This window comes from Corvus cornix, chromosome Z, assembly GCF_000738735.6.
Source record: "Corvus cornix cornix isolate S_Up_H32 chromosome Z, ASM73873v5, whole genome shotgun sequence".
Taxonomy (NCBI): Eukaryota; Metazoa; Chordata; class Aves; order Passeriformes; family Corvidae; genus Corvus; species Corvus cornix.
Window position 1 is genome coordinate 73903347 of NC_046357.1, and position 21379 is coordinate 73924725.

Sequence of the window (21379 nt, forward strand, 5' to 3'; positions counted from 1 at the left end):
CAAGGTAGGAAATCCCTCTGAATATCCATCAGAGGGATGTGAATCCCAGCCTGGGGAGTGCAGTGTCAAAAATTGCTCATAGGCAGGGAGTTGAAATCTCTGTGTGAAAGAAGAAGGAATAGGCTGAAGCCTAGACTCCATGTGGGTAATCTATGCATACACCAGAGTGAATTAATGAAGTATCAGCCGTCATCTGTAACCCCACTGTTCAGTGGTAAAGTGGGCACGTGGGGACTGTCACATCACTGAAACCATGAGAGGGTCCACAGACACCTCTAGAAGGAGTGGAAGCTGTGTCTCCAACCGCCTCTCTGCAAAAGCAGTTTAGGTAGCACTTATATAGAAGATTTTAGCATTATCATGTAATGGTTGTGAAAAAGCAAGCCCTGCAAAAACATCACATTGCATATGGGTGGGCACTTTGGTAACAGACTCTTAAATGACTGTCCATATCCATCTAATGATTTCCTAAAAATCAGACTTGCTGTTATCTAAGAGCTGTCCCTGGCAGAACAAACTGGGCAAGGATGTCTGTGTGGCAGGAGGAATGAGAAGAAGAAATAGGAGCCCGGAGCCTGGACTGCAGTGTGGGAAGCAACATGAATTACTGCAGTACCACGGGTCATCTGTAATCCCATTGTCAGGGTTGGTGTTCAGCCCCATTACCAGGCCCTGCTAAGCACAGCCAGGGTAATCTCATTCCAGAAAATGAGGTGCTTGGAGGAAGAAAGGATTGCAGATGTCTACAGCAGATTTGTTTTCTCCCTGCCTTCAATTTTGCATCTGTTTGTTCTCATGACATTAGCTAGAGGCAGACCAACAGAGGAAATGAAAGTTATGCATTCGTGCTGCAAAATCAGGCATGTTTCATCATCAATAGCTAGAAATCTTTTCATTCTAGCTGCAGAAGCATAATCCTCACATTTTCAAGCAATTTTTAAACCATTTGGACGTTTTCTTAATTTGTGGACTGACATAAATGTAAAAGTTCAAATTAAATATGCTCAAGCAACATATTAACCCAGTGCTTTCTGCTTATTATCTCTTGCTATAGTATCTTAAAATAGTTTGTCTTTTTTGCTATAAAGAACAGGAACCAGCAACTTATTTCCCTATTTTAATGTTTTTCTGAGGAGAAATCAATGTAAACCACAGTAAGGTAACTGTCAGCTACTTTGTTTTGCTCAAATATTATTGTTCAGCTGGAGGGATTTGTTGTTGCCAGAGATAAGGGTGGAAGGACAGAACTCATCTTCTTTCTGGGGACCTGTTTGATCCCCATATCCTTGGTCTACAAGGGAAATCTGGACTAGAAACCAATTGTTTTTTGGTGCAAAATGGTACATAATGATTCTAGATCTAATTAAAGTTGAGGTTGTTAGAGAAGCCTTCAAGGCAGGTTTATAACTCTGCTGTCTTTGCATGGTGGGGACCTTCAGGAGAACTGAAAAATTCACTTTTCCTGTGTTACGGACTTTTCCCATCCTTCCCTGGATCCATTCATGTAACTCTTGGTACACCTTGGCATTGTTATCTCCATGGATAGTGAGGTTTTGTGGGAATAGGGTTGTGTTTGGTGAGAAAAAGAGAAGCATTAAGTGGGTTTCATTCAGTGCATACCAATAATTGTCACTGTAGGATCAAAACCCATATTACTTGACTCAGTATCTTGCTTTTTAATAACACCGAAATACCAGATCCAGATGACACAATCTGCCTTGTGAATCTGTCATGTTAGGCAGCTTTTTAATTGCTGTTTAATTTTTTTTACTTCTTTTCATAAAGAGTATTGTCATACCCCAATGTATCTGCATTAACTAATAAAAATATCATTTTTTTAAATTAATGACTAACATTGACCAGTCTGAATTGTACACAGTTACTGTAGTGATATTATGATTTCCCAAGCTGTCATGATTTCTTTTTAAATAAGCATGGATTTAATAGAAACAGAGGCATAGCAATAAAATATAATACATCTTGTTCTGCAAAATATGCATCTCAGTTTTTTTAAAGAAACCAAACAATCTGAGAAAGCTCTTCTTGACTGTTTTCATTGTTAGTGGTCAATGGTATATCACTACTCTTAAACACCTAAAAACATAATTTATAACTTGAAGGAAAGAATTTTTTGTGTCTGAAATTTAATATCATAGGTGCAGAAACTGGTCTGTAACCAGTCTTTTAGTGATAAAACATATTTAATGGAACTAGAGATGGGTCATTCAGTTGAGAGTTTTCAGGGAAAGCAAATGTCTTGTGAATTTAGAGAGTAATAGCCCCATTAGAGCTTTTATAAGAAGAAAGAACGACTCATTAATCTAGTGGAGTTTTTGGAAGAAATTAATGGGCATATGGCTAAGGGAAGTCCATTTGCTGTGGTATTTGACTATCCAAAAATATGTTAAATATTTGATTTTAACTGATAAAAGAAGGTAAATTGAAAGGTTTCCTTGTAGAAAATGATGTCTGATTAAAATAAATACCTAAAGGGTGAGTAAGAGGGCAGGTTTAACAGTGGGAGGACCTCATTTACCATATCTTAATAAAACTTCTGCTGAAGTCTTGGCTGTTCAACAAATTTCGAAAAGTAGCAGAATGTTCTGATAATTTAAGAAATGTAATTATAATATTGTTTAGAAACTATTACCCAGTCTTGTGCTTTCCGCACCTCTGATATTGTCATGTCTGAACTGACCACCAAAGTGGTTTTAACTTTTAGGAGTGGTAAATTTTGTGTTGAACTCAGATTGAAGAACTGACAGACATGACAAAACTATGACTGGAACTGCAAAGGAGCTTGTACAATAAAGTACCTATTCCCTGAATGTAGCCATTTTCTTTCGATTCTAGGAGTAATCCTTCTAAAGCTAAGGAAGATAAACACTGCTGAGCTTGTATGGTCATAGCTGAAAAAATAGAGTTAAGTGTTTTGGTTGGTAATTAAATTTTGAAAGGAAATTGACTTCAAGTTAGAAAGGAAAATTCAGCTTTCTCTTGTAAGGATTTCGCCCATCTTTCAAATAGTATTTAATGCATCTCAAATAGGAAATGCAGCAACATACACGGCAAACATCAAGCAACATGGCTCCAGCATGCCTCCTTTCAAGGTCCCCTCAGAAAACCTCTCTTCTGTTTTCTCACATCTCTGTTTTTAAATAATTATCAGTCTATGATTGCAGCTGTTAAAGATGGGCAATCTATTTCATGTGTGTGTCCTGTAGGTAGAGGTGTGTTGGTGAGTTACACATACACGTACACACATCTCTGTGAACTTTCTTTTCCATTATGAAACAACACAGATTTTTTTAATATTTAAATATAGAAAACTCTTGAAAACATGCACTTTTCTTAGGAGAGAAGAGTCATTTACCTCTGGCTTGCAAGCAGATTCAGCAGTTTACACACCAAAAGATTTTATTCTACCTCAATGAAAATACTTCAGAAACGGCTAAGATTTGAATAGACCTTAGGTAATGCCTGATGAAAACACAATGAGGAATAACACTTTTCCAGCATATGTGGGTTTTCTGAGTGTATTCTATATTGTGCCTGCCTATACTGGTAACAACGGGTCTGTTTTCTTCTGGTGCCGCTTCGCGCCTGACACAGGAACAGGAGAGAGGAGTGTTTTGTCATGTTTTGTGCAGTTATTGGTCGAGTGCTGAAGGAAAAACTTCTGTTGGTGGCTGATAAAGAGAAGTAGCATAAGGAGTTTAGCTTCTAGCTGAGCTTTGTAAGCTGGTAAAAACCTGTGTGATTTTTTGGTGCAAGTCAGTTGTTAATTTGGGTGGGGCCAGGATTTCATTTGAGCATCTCCTGTAAGTTTGGGCCAGGTTTTGTGTTTAAGAAGGAACGCTCCCTGAACCCCACCTGCATGGTTTACCTTTTCAGAGCACAGCCATGTGCTTGTCCATCACACTGCCTCCATAATCAACTTAAAACTTTGATTCAGTTTATATTTGTCTCCATCATCAGTGACACCCCACACCTGGGGATTGTGCTACCAGTGACTCCCTGCGCTGTCTCCTGGCTGAGAAGAGAAAATTGCACTGGTCACTCTTTCTTCTCGGTATCTTTAAATTAATGAGGAATTAAATTATTTGTGACTTTCTGCCCATGTGGTGTAAGGATTTCGTAACAGTACGATTTCAGAGTTCATTTTTGGGTATTGCTTGAGGTGATGCACTGCCAGGTTTCTGAGAAAACCTGAAATGTAAGTAAACATCTGTCCTGTGGTGTTCAAAATTGCCAAAGTGCAGCTGACCCACAAAGCAGATCTTTTGGGCAACTGAGTAACACTGGCTGCCAGAGTAATTCCTGTAATTACCTTCTCTTTAAATTCTGCATCAGAACTGAGGACAGGAAAATTTCACATACTCAGTTGGGGGTGTTGAATAGTAGATAGACTGCCAATTGTTTGTATGTAATGAATTTTCATAATTTTCTCAGTTTGGATTGCTCACAATAGCTGAATGTTTTTATTGCTGTGCCCAAATGGAGTGGCTTCAAAAAACAATGTATGCAGAAATATATTGATTTTTAAAAAGATTACAAGTATTTCTGGTGAATACATTAATGATGAATACCATACATAAAATTATGAACATAATGGAACATTTCAGTTAAATACATACTTTGTGGTTTGCTGATTAAATATATAAATCTTTAAATATTTTTAATGTAACTGAATGAAAACTTATGTCTCTTTTCATATTTCTAAATATAGCTGCAATAACAATTTGTAGTGCATTGGCTGAATGCTGAACTTTGAGGCAAGAGCAACAATATGGAACTTTGAAGTAATGACAGAATTTTAAATTTACTTTTAGTAATCATTTCAATATTTGAATCAGGATTGTTTTCTTTCATTGTGTCCATTAAACCCAAACTCACAAGTCTTCAGCTAGAACAAACTAAAAGAAATTAAAAGTTCAATCAATTTCATTAATTTTATAATGGGAATACTTATTTGCAAGCAACACTTTTGTTGTTTTTTTTTTTTAATTTCTACAAAAGGATGATACAGTCAAATACTTTAAATTTCTTCTAAGCTGCATTTGGCATGACATTTTGGATCTATTTGAATGCTATTGTAATTACAGCCACCTGGGACTCAGAACAGTTGATCATTTCAGTTGAATTTTTTTTTTTTTTTTTTTTTTTTCCCATTTGCAGGATGCTCTGGCCCACTTGGGATAGAAGGAGGGATTGTGTCAAACCAACAAATTACCGCATCGTCCACTCACCGAGCTCTTTTCGGACTGCAGAAGTGGTACCCGTACTATGCACGACTTAATAAGAAGGGTCTTGTGAATGCCTGGACTGCTGCAGAAAATGACAGATGGCCATGGATTCAGGTAACAGATGGAGCTGAGGAGGAAAAAAATACCCTTGATTCAATTGCCAGTGTCACTTAAGAAACTGATGAAGACAAGTGGTTAATGAACAGATAGGTTCTTATTCACTGTCACAGACACAGCTGAGGCTAAAAGGGACTATTTAGTTGCAAAACAGTGATAATCTGGACTTTACGAATGCACGAGCCTTTTTTTTATTTAAAAAACCGCGTGCATATGTTCCATTGTGGCTCTAAACCGTGGAAGCAGATTTTTACAGGCTCCTTTCAAAGAAGCTGCGTTCCACATATGTTGCTTTTGGTGGTTAGGCCCTTAGAAGCATATCCCAGCAATATCTCTTGGTGGAGGTATCTTGACACATGCTAAAGGTGCTTTAAGTGTGGTTTTGGCCATGCTAGAACCTGGTGGCAGAGCTGGTACTCTTTGCTGAGCAGCTCTGGGTGCACAGGTTAAGTACTACTGGAAGTAACAAGAACTGTTTCAATTAAGGTTGAAACTGCTGTTAGTTCAGCCACATCCATGGGGCTGAAAATGCACGTGTTCTCATCCCACTCAAGGATGTTATTGTTAGAGTGATTCAAACAGCAGTGCCCTCACTGTGAACTGGATTTCTCTGTGCCCAACACATCTTCAGTAAAAGCCACAAAGCAGCGACTTTGAGGTCCCCTAGCAGTGTTTTAATGAAGGTAATGACTGTCTTGTGGTTGCTGTAGCTCTTTGCTTGGATGCTGTTTCTCTTCGCGATGTATGAATTGGGCAAAGCTTTGGCAATTTCAGCTATTGGTTAATAAAGGTTGGTGAGTTAGATACTTATGGGAAAACCTTCTGCACTGATCTGCATGGGCAACGTGTGAGGAGGACGTTTCCCTTCCAATAGACCCACTGCAGGATCTAGCACAACATGTTGTTTGAGCATTTTATCTGCCAGCACGAAGTTGAACAGTCCATAATGCCCTCAGCTGTGTCAGACACGCTCTTCTTGAAGCTGCCTTGGTGTACATGGCATTAATATTTGTTAATATTCAATGTTTTTGCCCTGACTACCACTGGTGATTTTTCTGAGAGGCTCCCATATGTCTGGGGGGAAAGCAAACAGGATTACCTGCTCATTTTTCTTGTGTGGAGAGCAGACACAAAGCACTGTTTGATGAAGTTTTCTGAAACTGGTGCAGTGGGAGTGCTGGATTTTGTCAGCTCTGAAGAACGAAAGCTGGTATCACTGCTTGTTATTTATTGCAGAGTGAAAACACAAAGGCCCTTCAATGTGTTGTAAGTCAGTTGTCATCGTAAAGATCAGAGGGGTTAGGAAGTCTGTAAAATTTATACATTGAAAAGAACTGGAAAGGATCACGCAGAGGGACCTGAGCAGAATTATCTCCATGGGAGTAGAAAGCTAATGTTACTTTAATGGATAATGAAAAACTCAGCATTACAGTAGCTTTTGGGCTGTGTTAAGAGGGTGGGCTTTATTAAATGAGCTGGAAAAAGATTTCAAAATCGTTTAGCACTGGCCCCCTAGACATGTCTTTTCTGGGAGATGATCTGGATGGGGATATCTAATGGTCTGATGCTTCCACATTTGTGCTTGGCACTATGGGGGCAGCTGCCAAGTTCCCTCGGACTTTGCTCTCCGGAAGTTTTCCCTTTGCTCTTACGTGCAAGGAATGTTGGGCCAGTGGAGAAAATGTGTTAAAGTCTCATACCATGGCATCAGGTCTAAAGAATCTGGGGGTTTTTTTGGAGTTCTGGAGGTAATTCCAATCCCATACAGGTTATTCTGTAATTTTGACAGCCATGGGGTATAAGGACTTTTGAGAAGCTTAGGTCACACAATTAATATGTTTTAAGCACTCCCTTCATTTTCTTCTTATTTTTCTTGCAAAATAAACTTTAGTCTATAATTTTCACAAAACTTGCCAAATACTTTTTTGTGGTACTCTTTTTTTCAGTTCAGAGCAAAATTAAAAATATTCCTCATAATTTCAGAACAGAAGTCTTGAGAGGATTTCTTTCTTTCCTTTTCTCTTTCTTTAAAACCTCTGGGACCGGAAAATCTGAAACTTTTTATGAAGATGATACTTGCAGGAAAAAAGTGATTTTTAGTGTTCCGCAGAAACTCTTTTTAGATCTGGCAAGGTAGAGACATCCACAGTCTCACACTTTATGCATAGTAGTTCTCTACATCATAGAACTGTCTTGTTCTCCAAGCATGAAATAAGCTTTAAGACACAAACACTGTCTGACCCTCTTTTGGGTGAACAGTTTTTGCTGCGAGGGGAAGCAGAAATCCCCTGTTTTATTTTTGCACAGATTCTGTATTACCCGGGGAGACACTTCTTAAATGCTTGCGGAGGGGTACAAAAAGTCAGATTTGGGCTAAATTTCTGGCTACTTTCCTTGGTCATGTGGGAGAAAAGATCTCAAACCCTCTACCTGAGTTTTTACTCGGTTGTGTCACCAGCTTCTTCCCAGACCCTAGTGCGAGCAGCCTGCACAGGGAACCTTTCCCATGCTGCTCTGAGTGATGAAGCACCTGGTCCGGGAGAAGGCACTGAAAAACAGTGTGAATGTTCGGCAGAGATTAAGTGGAAAGTTGCAAAGCTGGAAAATCCATTTTTAGGACATGTAAATTAACATTTAGCGTGGGGAACCTGAAGCAAACGCCTGTTCCCCTCTTGTAGCTTCTAATGCTAGATAAATTCTAAAGGAAGCCGTGTATAATGGGCAAAGTCCCTCAAAGTGTGATTATGTACAGGCCTGTAGCTATTTTTGCCTTGTTCCATCATTATCAATTTTCTTTGTCATTTAATTTCTTTATTTATATGCAGCCTGGAAAATAAAAGGTTTGAGTGCTCTGCTTATAACTCACTTGTAATGAGTGCAGAAGTTTTTTTTCTCTAATCTTTCAGGTGTCTGATACACATGAACTAATTAGTACGCAATTTCATTTTCCTGCATTCTCCCAATGAACTGAAAATTGAAATTGCCATTTTAAATTTACACTCTCAGCATGTAAGTAGTAATGGCACTACAATGCTTGTAATTGGCTTGTGATTTAAAGGGTCACTGACCATGCTTTTGGAAGCAAATTAAAGCCTGAGTAAGTCATATCTGCCTTTTAAAGTTCTCCTGACCTCTGTTTCTCCTCACAGGCTGGCTGTGATAAAATAGCACCTGTGTACTGCTAACCACTTTATTAGTGATATTAACTTTTATCGTTTGCAAATACAATGACAAAAAAAAAAATCCCATACATCTATTTTTCATTAATTGGTCCTGAAGTATAACCAAAACTCTCACTTTGCCTGTTCCAGTAATGAGTCTTTTCTAGCAACTCTTTTTTTTTTTTGTTTGCTTGTTTGTTTTTTGTTTTTGTTTAAACAGCAGTTTCTCTTTTCCCTTATGTCCTTTTGCATTTTTGGTTTTAAAATATGTTGATTTGTCTTATTCTGATTTCACTTCATCCCTGCTCATTTCTTGCATCTGTATTTTTCAATTCATATATTATTTATTCTTTTTAAGGCAGCATGAATCAGAATAGATATGGCCATGGGCAGGATTATTGTTTCTGTTATGCCTCTACCGTATCCAAAATCATAGTGGCAGCTAATCTCTAACACAAGCTGCCAGAAGGACTTAGTGAATGTTACTCCTCTCTAGTGATTTCTAGCCTAGGAATCCATGCCCGTGCCCTTCTTACACTTCTTCTCTTCTCCCACTTTCATCACTCCCAGGCTGGTCTCCCAGCTTTAACCACCCTCACATTTCTTAATTCATTTTTCCCCTATTCATGACTTGTCTCCCATTTCCTTCCTTGAGAAATTACCCTTTTTTTCATGGTATCATAGAATGGTTTGGGTTGGAAGGGACCTGAAAGATCATCTGGTTCCAACCCCCTGCCATGGGCAGGGAATTTGCCCAATTTGCAGAGAATTTACGCAAGAACATTAAGACATGCCACCTAGATCATGGATGCTGGAGCAGAGAAGGAGCTCCCAGTAGAACTCCAGTGACTCCTGCTTCACTGCAGGGCATGCTGGACTAGGTTGAGTGACCCAAATATCAACTTCAGAAATACACGAGAGAATCACAGAATCCCAGAATCACTAAGGTTGGAAAAGCCCTCCCAGACCATTGAGGCCAACCTATGACTGATCCCCACCTTCACCTTGTCCCCAGCCCAGGGCACTGAGTGCCACCTCCAGCCCTTCCTTGGACACCTCCAGGGATGGGCACTCCAAACCTCCCTGGGCAGCCCCTGCCAAGGCCTGAGCACCCTTTCCATGGGGAAATTCCTGCTGCTGTCCACCCTGAGCCTGCCCTGGCCCAGCCTGAGGCCGTTCCCTCTCCTCCTGTCCCTGTTCCCTGGCAGCAGAGCCCGACCCCCCCGGCTGCCCCCTCCTGTCAGGGACTTGTGCAGAGCCACAAGGTCCCCCCTGAGCCTCCTTTGCTCCTGGAGGATGTGATTGTGAAGAGGATCCCTGCCTATTGAGGTTTTTGTTGTTGTTTTTGTTGTTGTGGGGTTTTTTTTTGGTTGGTTGGTTGTTGTTTGGTTATGTTTTTCAAGTATTCTGTGGTCTTTTGGACGTGGAAATTGTTTTTACAAGGTGTTAACCCACAGACACCAAGAACAGATTCGAGCATAGATTACATCTGGAGAATGTTAACAAAATGCACTAATTGCTGAGCACCAAGCCACTGTGTGGGAGATGTGTTTGAACACCTGACCTGTTGCTGGAGATAGTTGTATATAAATGTAAAGTATTCAATAGAATAATAAACCCCTATTTTGTTATCCCTCATTAAAATGGCATAAAGTGTTTCTCCAGAGACATTGGTATGGTTACCAATTGCTTTTTTAAGTAAAATAAAATAAAATTAAATTAAATTAAAATATTTACTTTATTATTGTGAGTAGTAGGAGGATTGAAGGATTCATCTACAAAGGAGGTGGACTGCTCAGTTGGTTGCAGAATTAAGAAATGGGAAGTATAGTTGGTTCAGGTTGGATAGCTAGCTTTTCTCTTCTAGTTTCTATTGCATACTAGATGATTCCAAATATTTAGTTTGGGGTTTCTTCCTCTTCAAAGACTTCATCCCTTTCCATCAATATTTTATATATTTGTTTCTTTTTTGAGGTCAGTTTTTGAAAGTCAAATAGTGAGTTCAAAACGGAAAAGCTACAATTCTTACTTAGAATACACAGAAAGAGAACTATAATTCCATCATTTTTCAAATTTATTCCCCAAGTGGCTTTTCTGAAATGATATGCTAAAGTTCAGATGAAACACTATAATCAGAAATAAAACAGTTTGACAGAAAATGTGCCCAACTTCTAATTGGCAATTTGAATATATTAGTACTCCAGTCCAAAATAAAATACATTTGGTTTATTTACTGTCTCAGTGTGTCTGCTGTAAATAATACTTTTTGCTTTTTCAATTTTGCTTTTTTAATAACTTTGCATGGCTTTAAGAAAATGTCTTCACTATATTTCTTTAAACTCCAAGTAAACAGATTTGCTGCAGAGATTGTTAATAAAAAAGATGACCTGTGATGGAAAGGGATCTACCCCAGCAGATTCAGGGCAAAATACTTCCCTGACCTCTGTGTTATTTAGAATTAATTTTTTTTAGGGGGAGGGAGGTCATTACTGAGAATGTTTATTTAAAAAAAGGTCTGAATGTATTGGAATATTGTTGCTGTTAGGTAGAATTTGTATTTTGATTGAGGCTTAATTTGGTTTTTACACAAGTGTCTCCACAGCAGATTTGGTTTCAATCCCACCTCTGGTGCTCAGCCTCACATTTTTGGGACTTGCAGTCCCATGGCATAATTAAATCTGTGACTATGAATTTCACAAACTTAATCATAACAACTATAACACACACAAAAATTACTTGCAAAAAAACCCTTAAGTTCCAGCATTCTTATCCCCAAGCAGAAAACCATAAAGTATTGGGTGTGGTTTTTTCCTCAAAAAAAGGCAAGGAAAGAAAAAAATTAACAGCTTCCTCATCAAGAGCTTCCAAAGAGCAAGTACACACCAGGTGACAGCTATTTGCTAATGAAATGATAAAACCCAAAATACACAGAGGCCTTGCACAACATTCACTCAAACATCTGTTGGTGAGAGCTCCAAGCAAACTGCCATCTGTGAAACCATTCATTTTGTCAAAGTTCATTTCCTCATTCATGAGCTCTGGTGTACAGGCTTCCAAAAATACCTGTCACCACAGCTTAAATGTTTAATATCACTTAATGTAGCTCTCATCCCAGTGTTGGGTGACCTTTATGAAGTACAGTCTCAGAGTCATCCTATAAGGTGATGTGCACTATAGAGGAAGATTTAACCTGCTAAGTTAAATGCTAAAAAGTTGTGAAAGTTCTGCTTTTTTTTGTCAGTACTTCAAAATTTGGCTTAATATCACAGAAGGATTTACTTGGAGGATATTCATAAGTGGCAGCAAGCACCTGAAAGCCCTTGGCTGTGGAGAACAGAAGTTAATAAGGAAAGTGCAGTTGAATTAAAACAATGCCACACAGGACCTTTGATCTGCAGGAATTAGAAGAGATTGTCTGCTAGCCAAAGTCTGCCATAAATTCACTGACTTCAGTGAACTCAATACCAGCGCCTGCTCTCTGCAGACCTCCCTCACCATCTATACATTTAGCTCACAGGCCAAAAGTGTGATTTATGTACTCAAAGCAGAGCGGAAAGCAAAGAGACTGGGAGCCTATTTCTTAGTGTAATCATCCATAGACTCCCTGGAGCCCCATATCTTGGTATCCATTTCATATCACACCTCCTCCTTTCATCCCCCGTATGCACAGACGCCCACGCACAGACACGTTCAAACAACTTTGGGCTGAGGTTCTGGATACGCCAAAGCAGTCAGTTCAGAGTTAGCATCCCCATGGCAACTGAAACTTGATGCTGTTATGAACAGCATCCCTAACGTGCTCTGTCAGCCTGCATGCCAGCTTTCCTTAGTTGCTGTGCCTAATGTGGCTGAAGGACTGAAGCAACTGGACCTTTAAACCCTTTATTCCCTGCATCTGCAACACCATCCATTTCAACTAAGTTTGCTTTTTTTTCTTCCTCATTTGCCACTCTGATATTAAAAGCAATCAAATCTTAGAAAGTGGTGACACCAAAAGGGAACAAATATGTGTCCACATGGTTTCTCGCATCAGGAAGAAGCAACTAAAAGGTGCCCCAGCACCTGTGTGGTGGTTCATAATAGAATGATGTGTGGGTATCACAGTCACCTTGTGGCTAGGACAGCATCCAAATCTGTGACATGATGCCATGCTGACGTGTGATAGGCAAATGAGTCATTTTTGCCTTCTAACCACTCTCTTAAAAACTGGCAAAGCAAACAATCTTCACCCATAGTCACTGTCCTGCTAGACTTGACTTCTACAAAAGTGTTGTTTCAAGTTATCTCAGTACAGCTAAGGTTCAGGAAACAAAGTTCAAGGAAAAGTAAGATTACATACCAGTATATTAAGATGTGTTTTGGTCTGGTACATAGGGATTTATATGTACAAAATCCAGAGTGGGTCAGGCTGGAAATGCCCACAGTGGGTCACCTGCTCCCACCTCCCTGCTCCCTGCCCAGAGCACAGGGCACAGGATTGTGTTCAGACAGCTCTGCAATATCCCCAGGGAGGAGACCCCAGAGCCTCTCTGGGCTCTGCTCAGGGCTGGGCCCTGCCCTGGGCAGCAGTTCTGCCTCCTGTGCAGGGCAATTGCCGGGCTCAGGCCCTGCCCGGTGCTCTGGTGCCGCTGCTGGGCCCCGGAGCAGAGCCCGGGCCCTGCCCTGAGCCCTCCCTGCAGCCAGGGACAGCCAGGGCTGAGGGCCCCTCTCAGCTGGGGCTCCTCTCGAGGCTGAGCAGCCCCGGCTCCCTCAGCTTGTCCTGGACACGGAGATGCTCCAGGCCCTAAATCATCTTTGTCCCCCTCCACTGGACCTGCCCCAGGAGCTCCATGTCCCTGCTGTGCTGGGGAGCCCAGGACTGGACACAACACCGCAGAGGCTGGGCAGAAGGGCAGGATCCCTCCCTGACCTGCTGGCAGTGCTCTCCCAGTGTCCCCCCCAGTCCCATTGACCTTCCTTGCCCCCAGGACACTCTGCTGGTCAGGTTGAGTTGGTTGCCCACAAGCACCCCCTGGTCCTTCCCCACAGAGCTGTTCCAGCAGGTCCCCCCCAGCCCATGCTAGTGCCTGGAGTTGTTCCTGCCCAGGTGCAGGACCTGCATTTCCCTTATTAAGTTTCAGACAGTCCTTCTGTGCCCATCTTTCCAACCTGTCAAGGGTCCTTCCGAACCCTGGGGCATTTCGGCCTCTCATCCCAGCCATGTGTGGTCAGTGAACTGCTGAGGACCCCTCAGTGGCCAGTGAACTGCACAGACCCCTCATCCAATCATTGGTAAGTTAAATAATGCTTGGCCCAGTACTGAACCTTGGGGGACACCACCAGTGGCACATCTCCAGCTGGACCCCATGACACTGATTCCAACCCTCTGGACCTGCTGCTCACCCAGGTCTCAATCCAAGTTCCTCTCACCTCAGCATCGATGGCCCCAGACCGGTTTAGGCTGTTGGAAACACAGGAAGTCACCAGCACCGTGAAAATGCCACGGACAACTGGGGCTAAAGTAAACTCACCCTCCTTGACCTCCCCTGGAAAAGGTGGCATGTATTTGTCACCTCAAAGACCTTCCAATTTAAACCACACACAAATTCTGTGAACTGAAAAATGGGAGCATATTTCACTCCTGCACTCTCAGAACCTTCTTCTTCCATGAGTGGTTAAGATAAAAAGACATTGTTCAAGCTTTGACTCTCTCAATGAGACTTTTCAAAGATTGTCTATCACAAAACCAAGCAATGTTTAATGCTTTTAACCTAATCTTTTGCCTGCAAATTTTTGTAGAAAGAAAAAGTGTTTTGAGGAAAAACGTACAGATAAATAAGGAAAATCTCACTGAAGAGTAACTTTTAGAGTTTCTATAGCACCTTTTTTTCTTAGAGTCCTAATTTTAAAAGATAATAAAAAATATTTCATGAGTGTGGTTGTCATGATTCAACAAATAGCTAATTTTTTAGCGTTCAGGAGATATTAATCATTTGAGCCAATCTTCTCTGTTGTGTAACAGCATCTGTGGGCCAAGAAATCATTTGAGTGGAGTAGTCTTTTCATCAATCACAAAGCCATCTGTTCCCTGTGTGCTTCACCTCTTCACTCTCCTTGTGTCCATCTCAAACCTTGGCCTCTCTCCCCACAGCACCAGTGTCTGAGCAACTAACAGGTTATCCTCAAAGATTGATTAGAATTACACTTGACCATGAAGAAAGGGGATAAAGGTATGTATTTTAATGCAGGTTGTGCATCATGTGATAGAGATATTATCACTAGATAAGTTTATTCTGGTGGAGGGACTAAGCAGATTTAGTTTCCCACTGTGTTGAAATGGGATCTCACAGTAGGGATCTCACACGGCCAGGGAAGTCTGATCTCCTGCGAGTTCCCAGATTTCAGATAGTTAATATTCCTTTAATCAATACACTGGATGTCTTTTCCAACCTTAATGATTCTATAATCCATATTTTCTTGGTCTAGGAACATGCACAGGACATAGACAAAGCTCACTGAAGTCAAAAGGGGAATTTTTCCTTTTGGGGCTTGAGAAAAGGTCATATTTGTCTTTGGAGTTTTTACCAAAGTGCATCTGCCAAAGTGCCATAAAAACAGATGGAAAATATGTGAGAGAAAGTACCTCTCAATAGCTGAAGTTATTTCACAACCAAAAACTTCCCCCTGAGCATATTTTCATGGTGATTTTAATATTGCACCTTTTCTAATTCAGTTCTTTTCCCTAAGGAGGATGGTTTTCCTGGAGGATGAAAAGAAAAGTACATATTTGTGACCTGAGTTTGACATCCTATCTTCTAGATCTACAAGCTGTTGATCAAAGCTATTTTACAAGGGGAAGTACATACCGATATTTTCACTGACATTTTTATTTACATATTCTTAGGCTGATTCTTCAGGATGTCTTCTAGACACAGTGGGGAAGTTCTTTCTGAGAGCCATTAGCATTCCAAAGCCAGGAAGAGTTTTCATGAGTTCAAAGTATATGAGGAAACTAATAACAGCAATGAATGACCTTGGTGTTTCTTAGGTAACCTTCAGTTTGAGACAGTTAATACTCATTTGACCAATACTTTGCAAATAAGATGATATTTTGCAGGGCTAAAAACCTCTGAACAATGTGATATTGATCATGGGCCCCTTCTTGAGATGACAGTCTAAACATACCAGTATTTGAATAATTCATATAATCCAGTTAATGGCATTCATAACAACTACCTTTGGGACTAAAATAATGACTTAATAATAAGAAGGAACAGACTAAGCAAGTTTTCAGTCTGTCTAATTATGTAAACTCTCTGAGGCATAAATTGGAAGTTCTCAACAAAAGCCAAATGAAGTAGGTGCTTTTTGATAATTCTCATAACATATGTTCCTCCACATTAGCATTACACGGGCCAAACAATCCTTGTGTTTATGTTTTCCATGCAAGTAAGATCTAACCTATATTCTGATCTCTTCACAGAGAGGCAAATTAAATTAGTGGTCCAATTTACATCTCTCATTCTGCATGCCTAATTTGAAGCATGTACAGGAATAAGTCTTATTGAGGATGGCAAAGGTGATGAGTTGTTTTTAGAGGGTTGACTGAGGCTGAGGTGTGGGTGAGTAGAGGGAAATCCTGAGAGGTGTTTGTTCTTACCCTGAGGTGTGATAGACTGGAAAAAACAGGAGGATGAGTTTCCAGAGGATTTAATAGCAAAGTTATGAGGATGCTTTGCTGGACCTGCATCCACACAGGTGAAACAAAATGGTCTGGGATCAGAAATAACCTGAGTGTTTAATTGCTCTGTCCTCGAGGTACAATCCCAAAATCACGCTGGGAATTATTATTTTCAAGGCAACCTGTAGCAAACGTTTGTTCTCCTAGCCTATTACAAGATAACAATTTATGCTATCATGTCAATATTTTAAGATAAAACATGTTGTTTTTCTCCATGGTGCAGACCTCCTTCCAGCATGTCAGCAACAGCTGCAGTGCTGCCATGGATAAATCACTGCATTTCCTCGTTGAGTGCTGCTTAAAACACACATCACTGCCACTGTGCTGACTGCATTAATGCCCTGAACTAAATCTGGGAGAGCTCTGCTGACAGTGCTGATTAGGAGAGTATCAAAAAGCCGCAGACAGGCGAGATAGACGAGCACCTTGTGTGCAGGTGCCAGAGAGGCTTTGCAGCATGGAAGTTAATAGTGGCTGACCTGCTGTGCCCTTCCTGCTCCTCATCACCAGCCCAGCTCTGCAGCTCCCTGCTCCTGGTGTGGAACCAGGGTGAAACAGCACTGTTTGTCCTGTTCAGGGGCTCTAGTGCTTGGAGGCTGAAAAGGAAGCATGGCAGGGAGCTTTCAGACTCACTGACTATCCCAGTACTGAGGGAATTGTGTCAGGTTGTTCCTTTCCTGGGTTTATTAAAAACATTTCCATTTGCAAGTGTCCCTATTTTTCATCAGAAAAATGTTTCTCTGGATGCTTTCTATCTAGATTTGTCAGAATTATGACTTTAAAAAAAAAAAAAAGAAAAGAGACCAAAAAAATTAAATTTCAATCCTTCAAAACCTGATGAGATCAGCAGGGAAGGGTTGCGGTAATAAATCTTTTAATGCCAGTATAACCTTGATCTCTTATTCAACCCCATTTTTATATGAGCAATGGTGAGTAGCAGTACAGATATATTTACTTTGTGCTAGAAAAGATGAAGAATTATTTATGACAATGCTATTCCATCTCATAACTGAAACAGGTAAACGCCTTTGTTCTCCATAAAATGCGTTCCTGTTTATGAATGTAAAACTACATTTAAGGTCTCACAGACCCAAGGCTTCACGTAGGCTTTAATTTGAGCATTTCTGGAAAGCTTGCTCTGGAGGAACACTTCAGACAAGGATATTCTGTAGGAAATGCTAGTGGTGTTATTGCTAACAGCAAGATAACAAATGAGGGGAATATGGTTATGGATTCCATCCAGGAGCATCACAGAGGGGTCTTCCTAAAGTCACTCTGTTTTCTCGTCCCTCTTCTCCTCTCCTGCCTGGAATAATGCAGATAAGCTGGATGCAACTGAGTGGTTTTTTATCTTTTTTTGTCAAGTATATAACTTCTGCAAAATGAATATACTAACATTTGATCACAAATGGTAGGAGGGAGATGAACACCTTCCGCTGGAGCTGTCCCAGTCCCTGCTGTTCTGTTACCTTCATGCATTATGATTCTGAATTTAATCTCCCTTTTTCCTATGGTTTTTAAGGTTTGTAAACCATGCTGAGGAGTTACTTATGGCCTTTGTTTTGTGGAGCCCTTTGGGCTACTTTATGGAAAACAAGCTCCTACATTAACTCACAGCTACCAGTGGAGCTGCACACCCACCATGCAGGTTTGCAGGACTGGCTCTGAATTGTCTCTGAAAATGGTGCACTGTACAATCCACAGGAACTCATAAAATTAACTTGTTCATATTGCCACTTTCTCTCAGAGATAAAGTCTTCCCCTTTTATTTCCTAATACGGATTTTTTCAAGTTCCAGTGAAATCTAGATTGGGTGTGTGTTCATCAGAGTAGACAACTGAATTATTTGGCATCCCCAAACAGATTTGAGTGACTCACTGGAGTCAAAAGTGTTAGTGTAACTCGTTTAATAGAGAATTACTCCTACAGGATGAGTGCTGAGAGCAGTAAACACGCTGGTTACTTTTTCCCCACCTGTGGAGAAAGGCCATGACTCTGTAACCTGCTGTGATCATCAAAGTGGTCTGTGCAATCATGGAGGTGGGAGGACTGTGGTGGCAGAAAGGAACAAGATTAGAAGAACTTTCAGGGACTTCTGAAACTAAAGGAGTTGATTTTATTCTCCAGCTCTTGGGCATACGCTGCTTTAGAGGGTATCTGCCTCAAGTGATTTTATTTGATTTATTTTGGCTATTTGGATTAATTCAACATGCAACTGTGTACCCAACACAGAACCTGAGGTGGTGTTTCTTGTCCCAGTCATAGAAACTGAGCTGATTCCATTCCTGTGCTCTCTTTGTGCTTTCCTCAACACCAGCACACTGACTTTGCACCATCCACCCTGTGTGTGACATTATCCAGTTCTTGTAGAGCCAGATTTAAATACATTGATATTCAACTACTGACTTTATTTTACACTCGGTTTTACATGAGCAACTCAGTGTTCACTACTCATTCTAGCCCCAGAAATCCTTCTCATTGACATGCAAAGCCCATCTGAGCAGATTCCATAACCTGCAGGCGTCAAGCAGAACCTTTTCCAAGTTTCATAAAGTTCTTCATGTCATAAGGTTTTAGGTCACTGGGTGTCCTCGGATTGCAGCCAAATCCCTGGCATATGATGGGTGAGGAAAGTCCCACAGAAGTTCCTGGATGCAGGAGACCCCTGTGAATGCAGGTGCTTGAGCAGAGGTCAAGTCTGAATCCAAACCTCTTAAAATAAATTTAAATGATAAATGGTAAAATAGTAAACCTGATCAACTTTCTCTTTCTTTCTTTTTCTTTCTCTTTCTTTCTTTCTTTCTTTCTTGCTTTCTTTCTTTTCTTTCTTTCTTTTTTTCTCTTTCTTTTCTTTCTTTCTCTTTCTTTCTTTCTTTCTTTCTTTCTTTCTTCTTTCTTTCTTTCTTTCTTTCTTTCTTTCTTTCTTTCTTTCTTCTCTCTTTCTTTCTTTCTTTCACACTTTCTCTCTTTCTCTCTTTCTCTCCTTCTCTCTTTCTCTCTTTCTCTCCTTCTCTTTCTGTAAATAGATTTCTCAAATGTCTATGCCAGTATCTTCTTACAAGGCCCTTACCTTGCCTTATTACTTAAATTACTGGGGTAAATCCCTCAAAAGGCTATTGATCTTCTTTCATCCTTGATTTTTTCCAGTTCGTCTAGATAGTGATAAGGGATCCTTAATAAATGAATCCGTTACCTTTTTAAATAAGATATTTATTCTTTTGCTCTTATGCTGGTGACTTTCATCTCTTTCCTTCAAAACACGATCACCCATATAATTAAAATGCGTAACTTTCTGTCCTGGGTCTGAATCCATGAAGCAGAGCTTCCTGAGCTGTTTTTCCTCACAATTGCCACAGAAAAACGTTTGAAAAAGCTTTCAGTGCTAAAAGATGTATTTCACATTTCTCCACAGCTTCCTACTGAAGTATATTAAATAGGAATAATTTCAGCACCTCCTTTGTTATAGCCATTGCTAAAGTTGTAATCTTTTCAATTTTTGCTAAGATCTAACGTGAAAAGTTGAAAACACATAAAGGAACCCAAATATACAATGGGAAAATTAATTCCTGGTGTATCCATATTTACTGAAAGGCATGACATTAGCCCAGGGGGGATTTCTATATAAGCAAACCATGGGCATATGAAAGCATTTTTTTTCCCACTTCACTGGGTTTTTTTGCAAACCTTGACAGGATATGTAGACCTTGGAAAACAAGGCAGCCTGGTTTTATTTCTTGTGTTGTATCAAGTTCAATGCTGCTTTAAAAAAAACTCAGCTTGTGACTCAGAGGATGGATACTGATCAACAAGTGCTCTAAAAGGAAAGATTCTGCAAAGATGAAGAGGACATCCAGTCATTAAAGCCATGGTTTCATCAAAAATTATTCTTTGCAAGAAAACAGGGAAGAAAAATCCCCATAAATTCTCATCCAAAAAAAACCCTCCACAAGATTATTACCTGGAAAAAGAAAAAATTTGTAATTAAGCTGAAAAAACATTACTTATATGCATCGCTGGATCAAACAGAATTTATTTGGTGCTGCATTATACGTTCCTTTTCCCATGTAGTGAAATGTGAAGATGCTACCAGTCAGCAAATAATCAATGTCTGTTTCTATTTCACTGTGCTTTCTAATTTGGTTTTGCAGAGGGTATTCTCCTCATTATTAGCAATTTTGTAAATACATGGAAAATTGGTTTACTTGCCTGTTAATTAATATTCTGAAATTCCACATAGAGAATGAAATACTCATAAGAGACTTACAGAAATCTTTAACTGGATACTCTTCCATGTTAACTACATTTTTAATGTAGTTATGGGAGTAATAGCAGTTTCTGGAACTGTCCTGTTACAAATATAACATATTTATTTAGGTTTGTTTTCCCCTCTGGGGGACCAGGAATTGGGGAAAATTTTCCAAGGCTGCAAAAAGGCATGAATCTCTTATCATTTATACCTGTCTGAATTCCTGTTGTGAGTCCACTCTCCCCACTGGAATTGCAAATGTTCCTGAGCTTTCCTGGTATTTGTGGAAAAGATCCTGTAAAAATCTGGTGTTTTTACAGGAGGCTTCTCCTCTCCCAATGGGTCTAAACCTTAAAAATACACATTGTTAATCTGAAGGTGTGTGAGTGTTTTTTAATGTCTTATAGGGAGAGCTATGGTAAAACTACACCAAAAGCCAACTATTCCAGAAAAGTAGCAGAGAAATAGCTCATTAAAAAAAAAAAAAAAATTCTATATTTTGGAGAAAGAAACCAGAGGTTTCCTATTGTGCACACAGAGATATCTTGAAACACTGAAGTCTGATCACCTTACATCCTTCACAGAGGTTAGATTTTATTACCAAGGGGGAGAAAGTCTCCAGGCCACACCGTAAAGAATAAAGCAATTAAGGTATTTGGACAGCAGATCTGCCTCTGAGTCCTCCCATACCTGTGCTGGGGCTGCTGTTGCAAACAGTGGGGACTACACTGGGTCAGCTCCAGCAACTGGGGAGCAGAGATAAGCCTCACTTGGAGGAGACAAGTGCTAATGCAGTGTAATGTATTATTTACCCTGTCCCAGTTGTTTGCTCTCTACTATTTCTTTGCACTGTACATCTGCCTGCACCTCCATGCAGCTCTCACAGTGT

At 40.2% G+C, this 21379-nt stretch overlaps 1 protein-coding gene across 2 annotated transcripts in view; it reads left to right on the top strand.

The window, feature by feature from the left end:
• EDIL3 (EGF like repeats and discoidin domains 3) overlaps positions 1-21379 on the top strand; it is a 237376-nt gene that overhangs the window by 162015 nt on the left and 53982 nt on the right. For both annotated transcript variants that reach the window (XM_039566793.1, XM_039566792.1), the window contains one exon: positions 5179-5360. In XM_039566793.1, coding sequence (XP_039422727.1) covers positions 5179-5360 — 182 coding nt within the window. The remainder of the gene's footprint in view (positions 1-5178; positions 5361-21379) is intronic.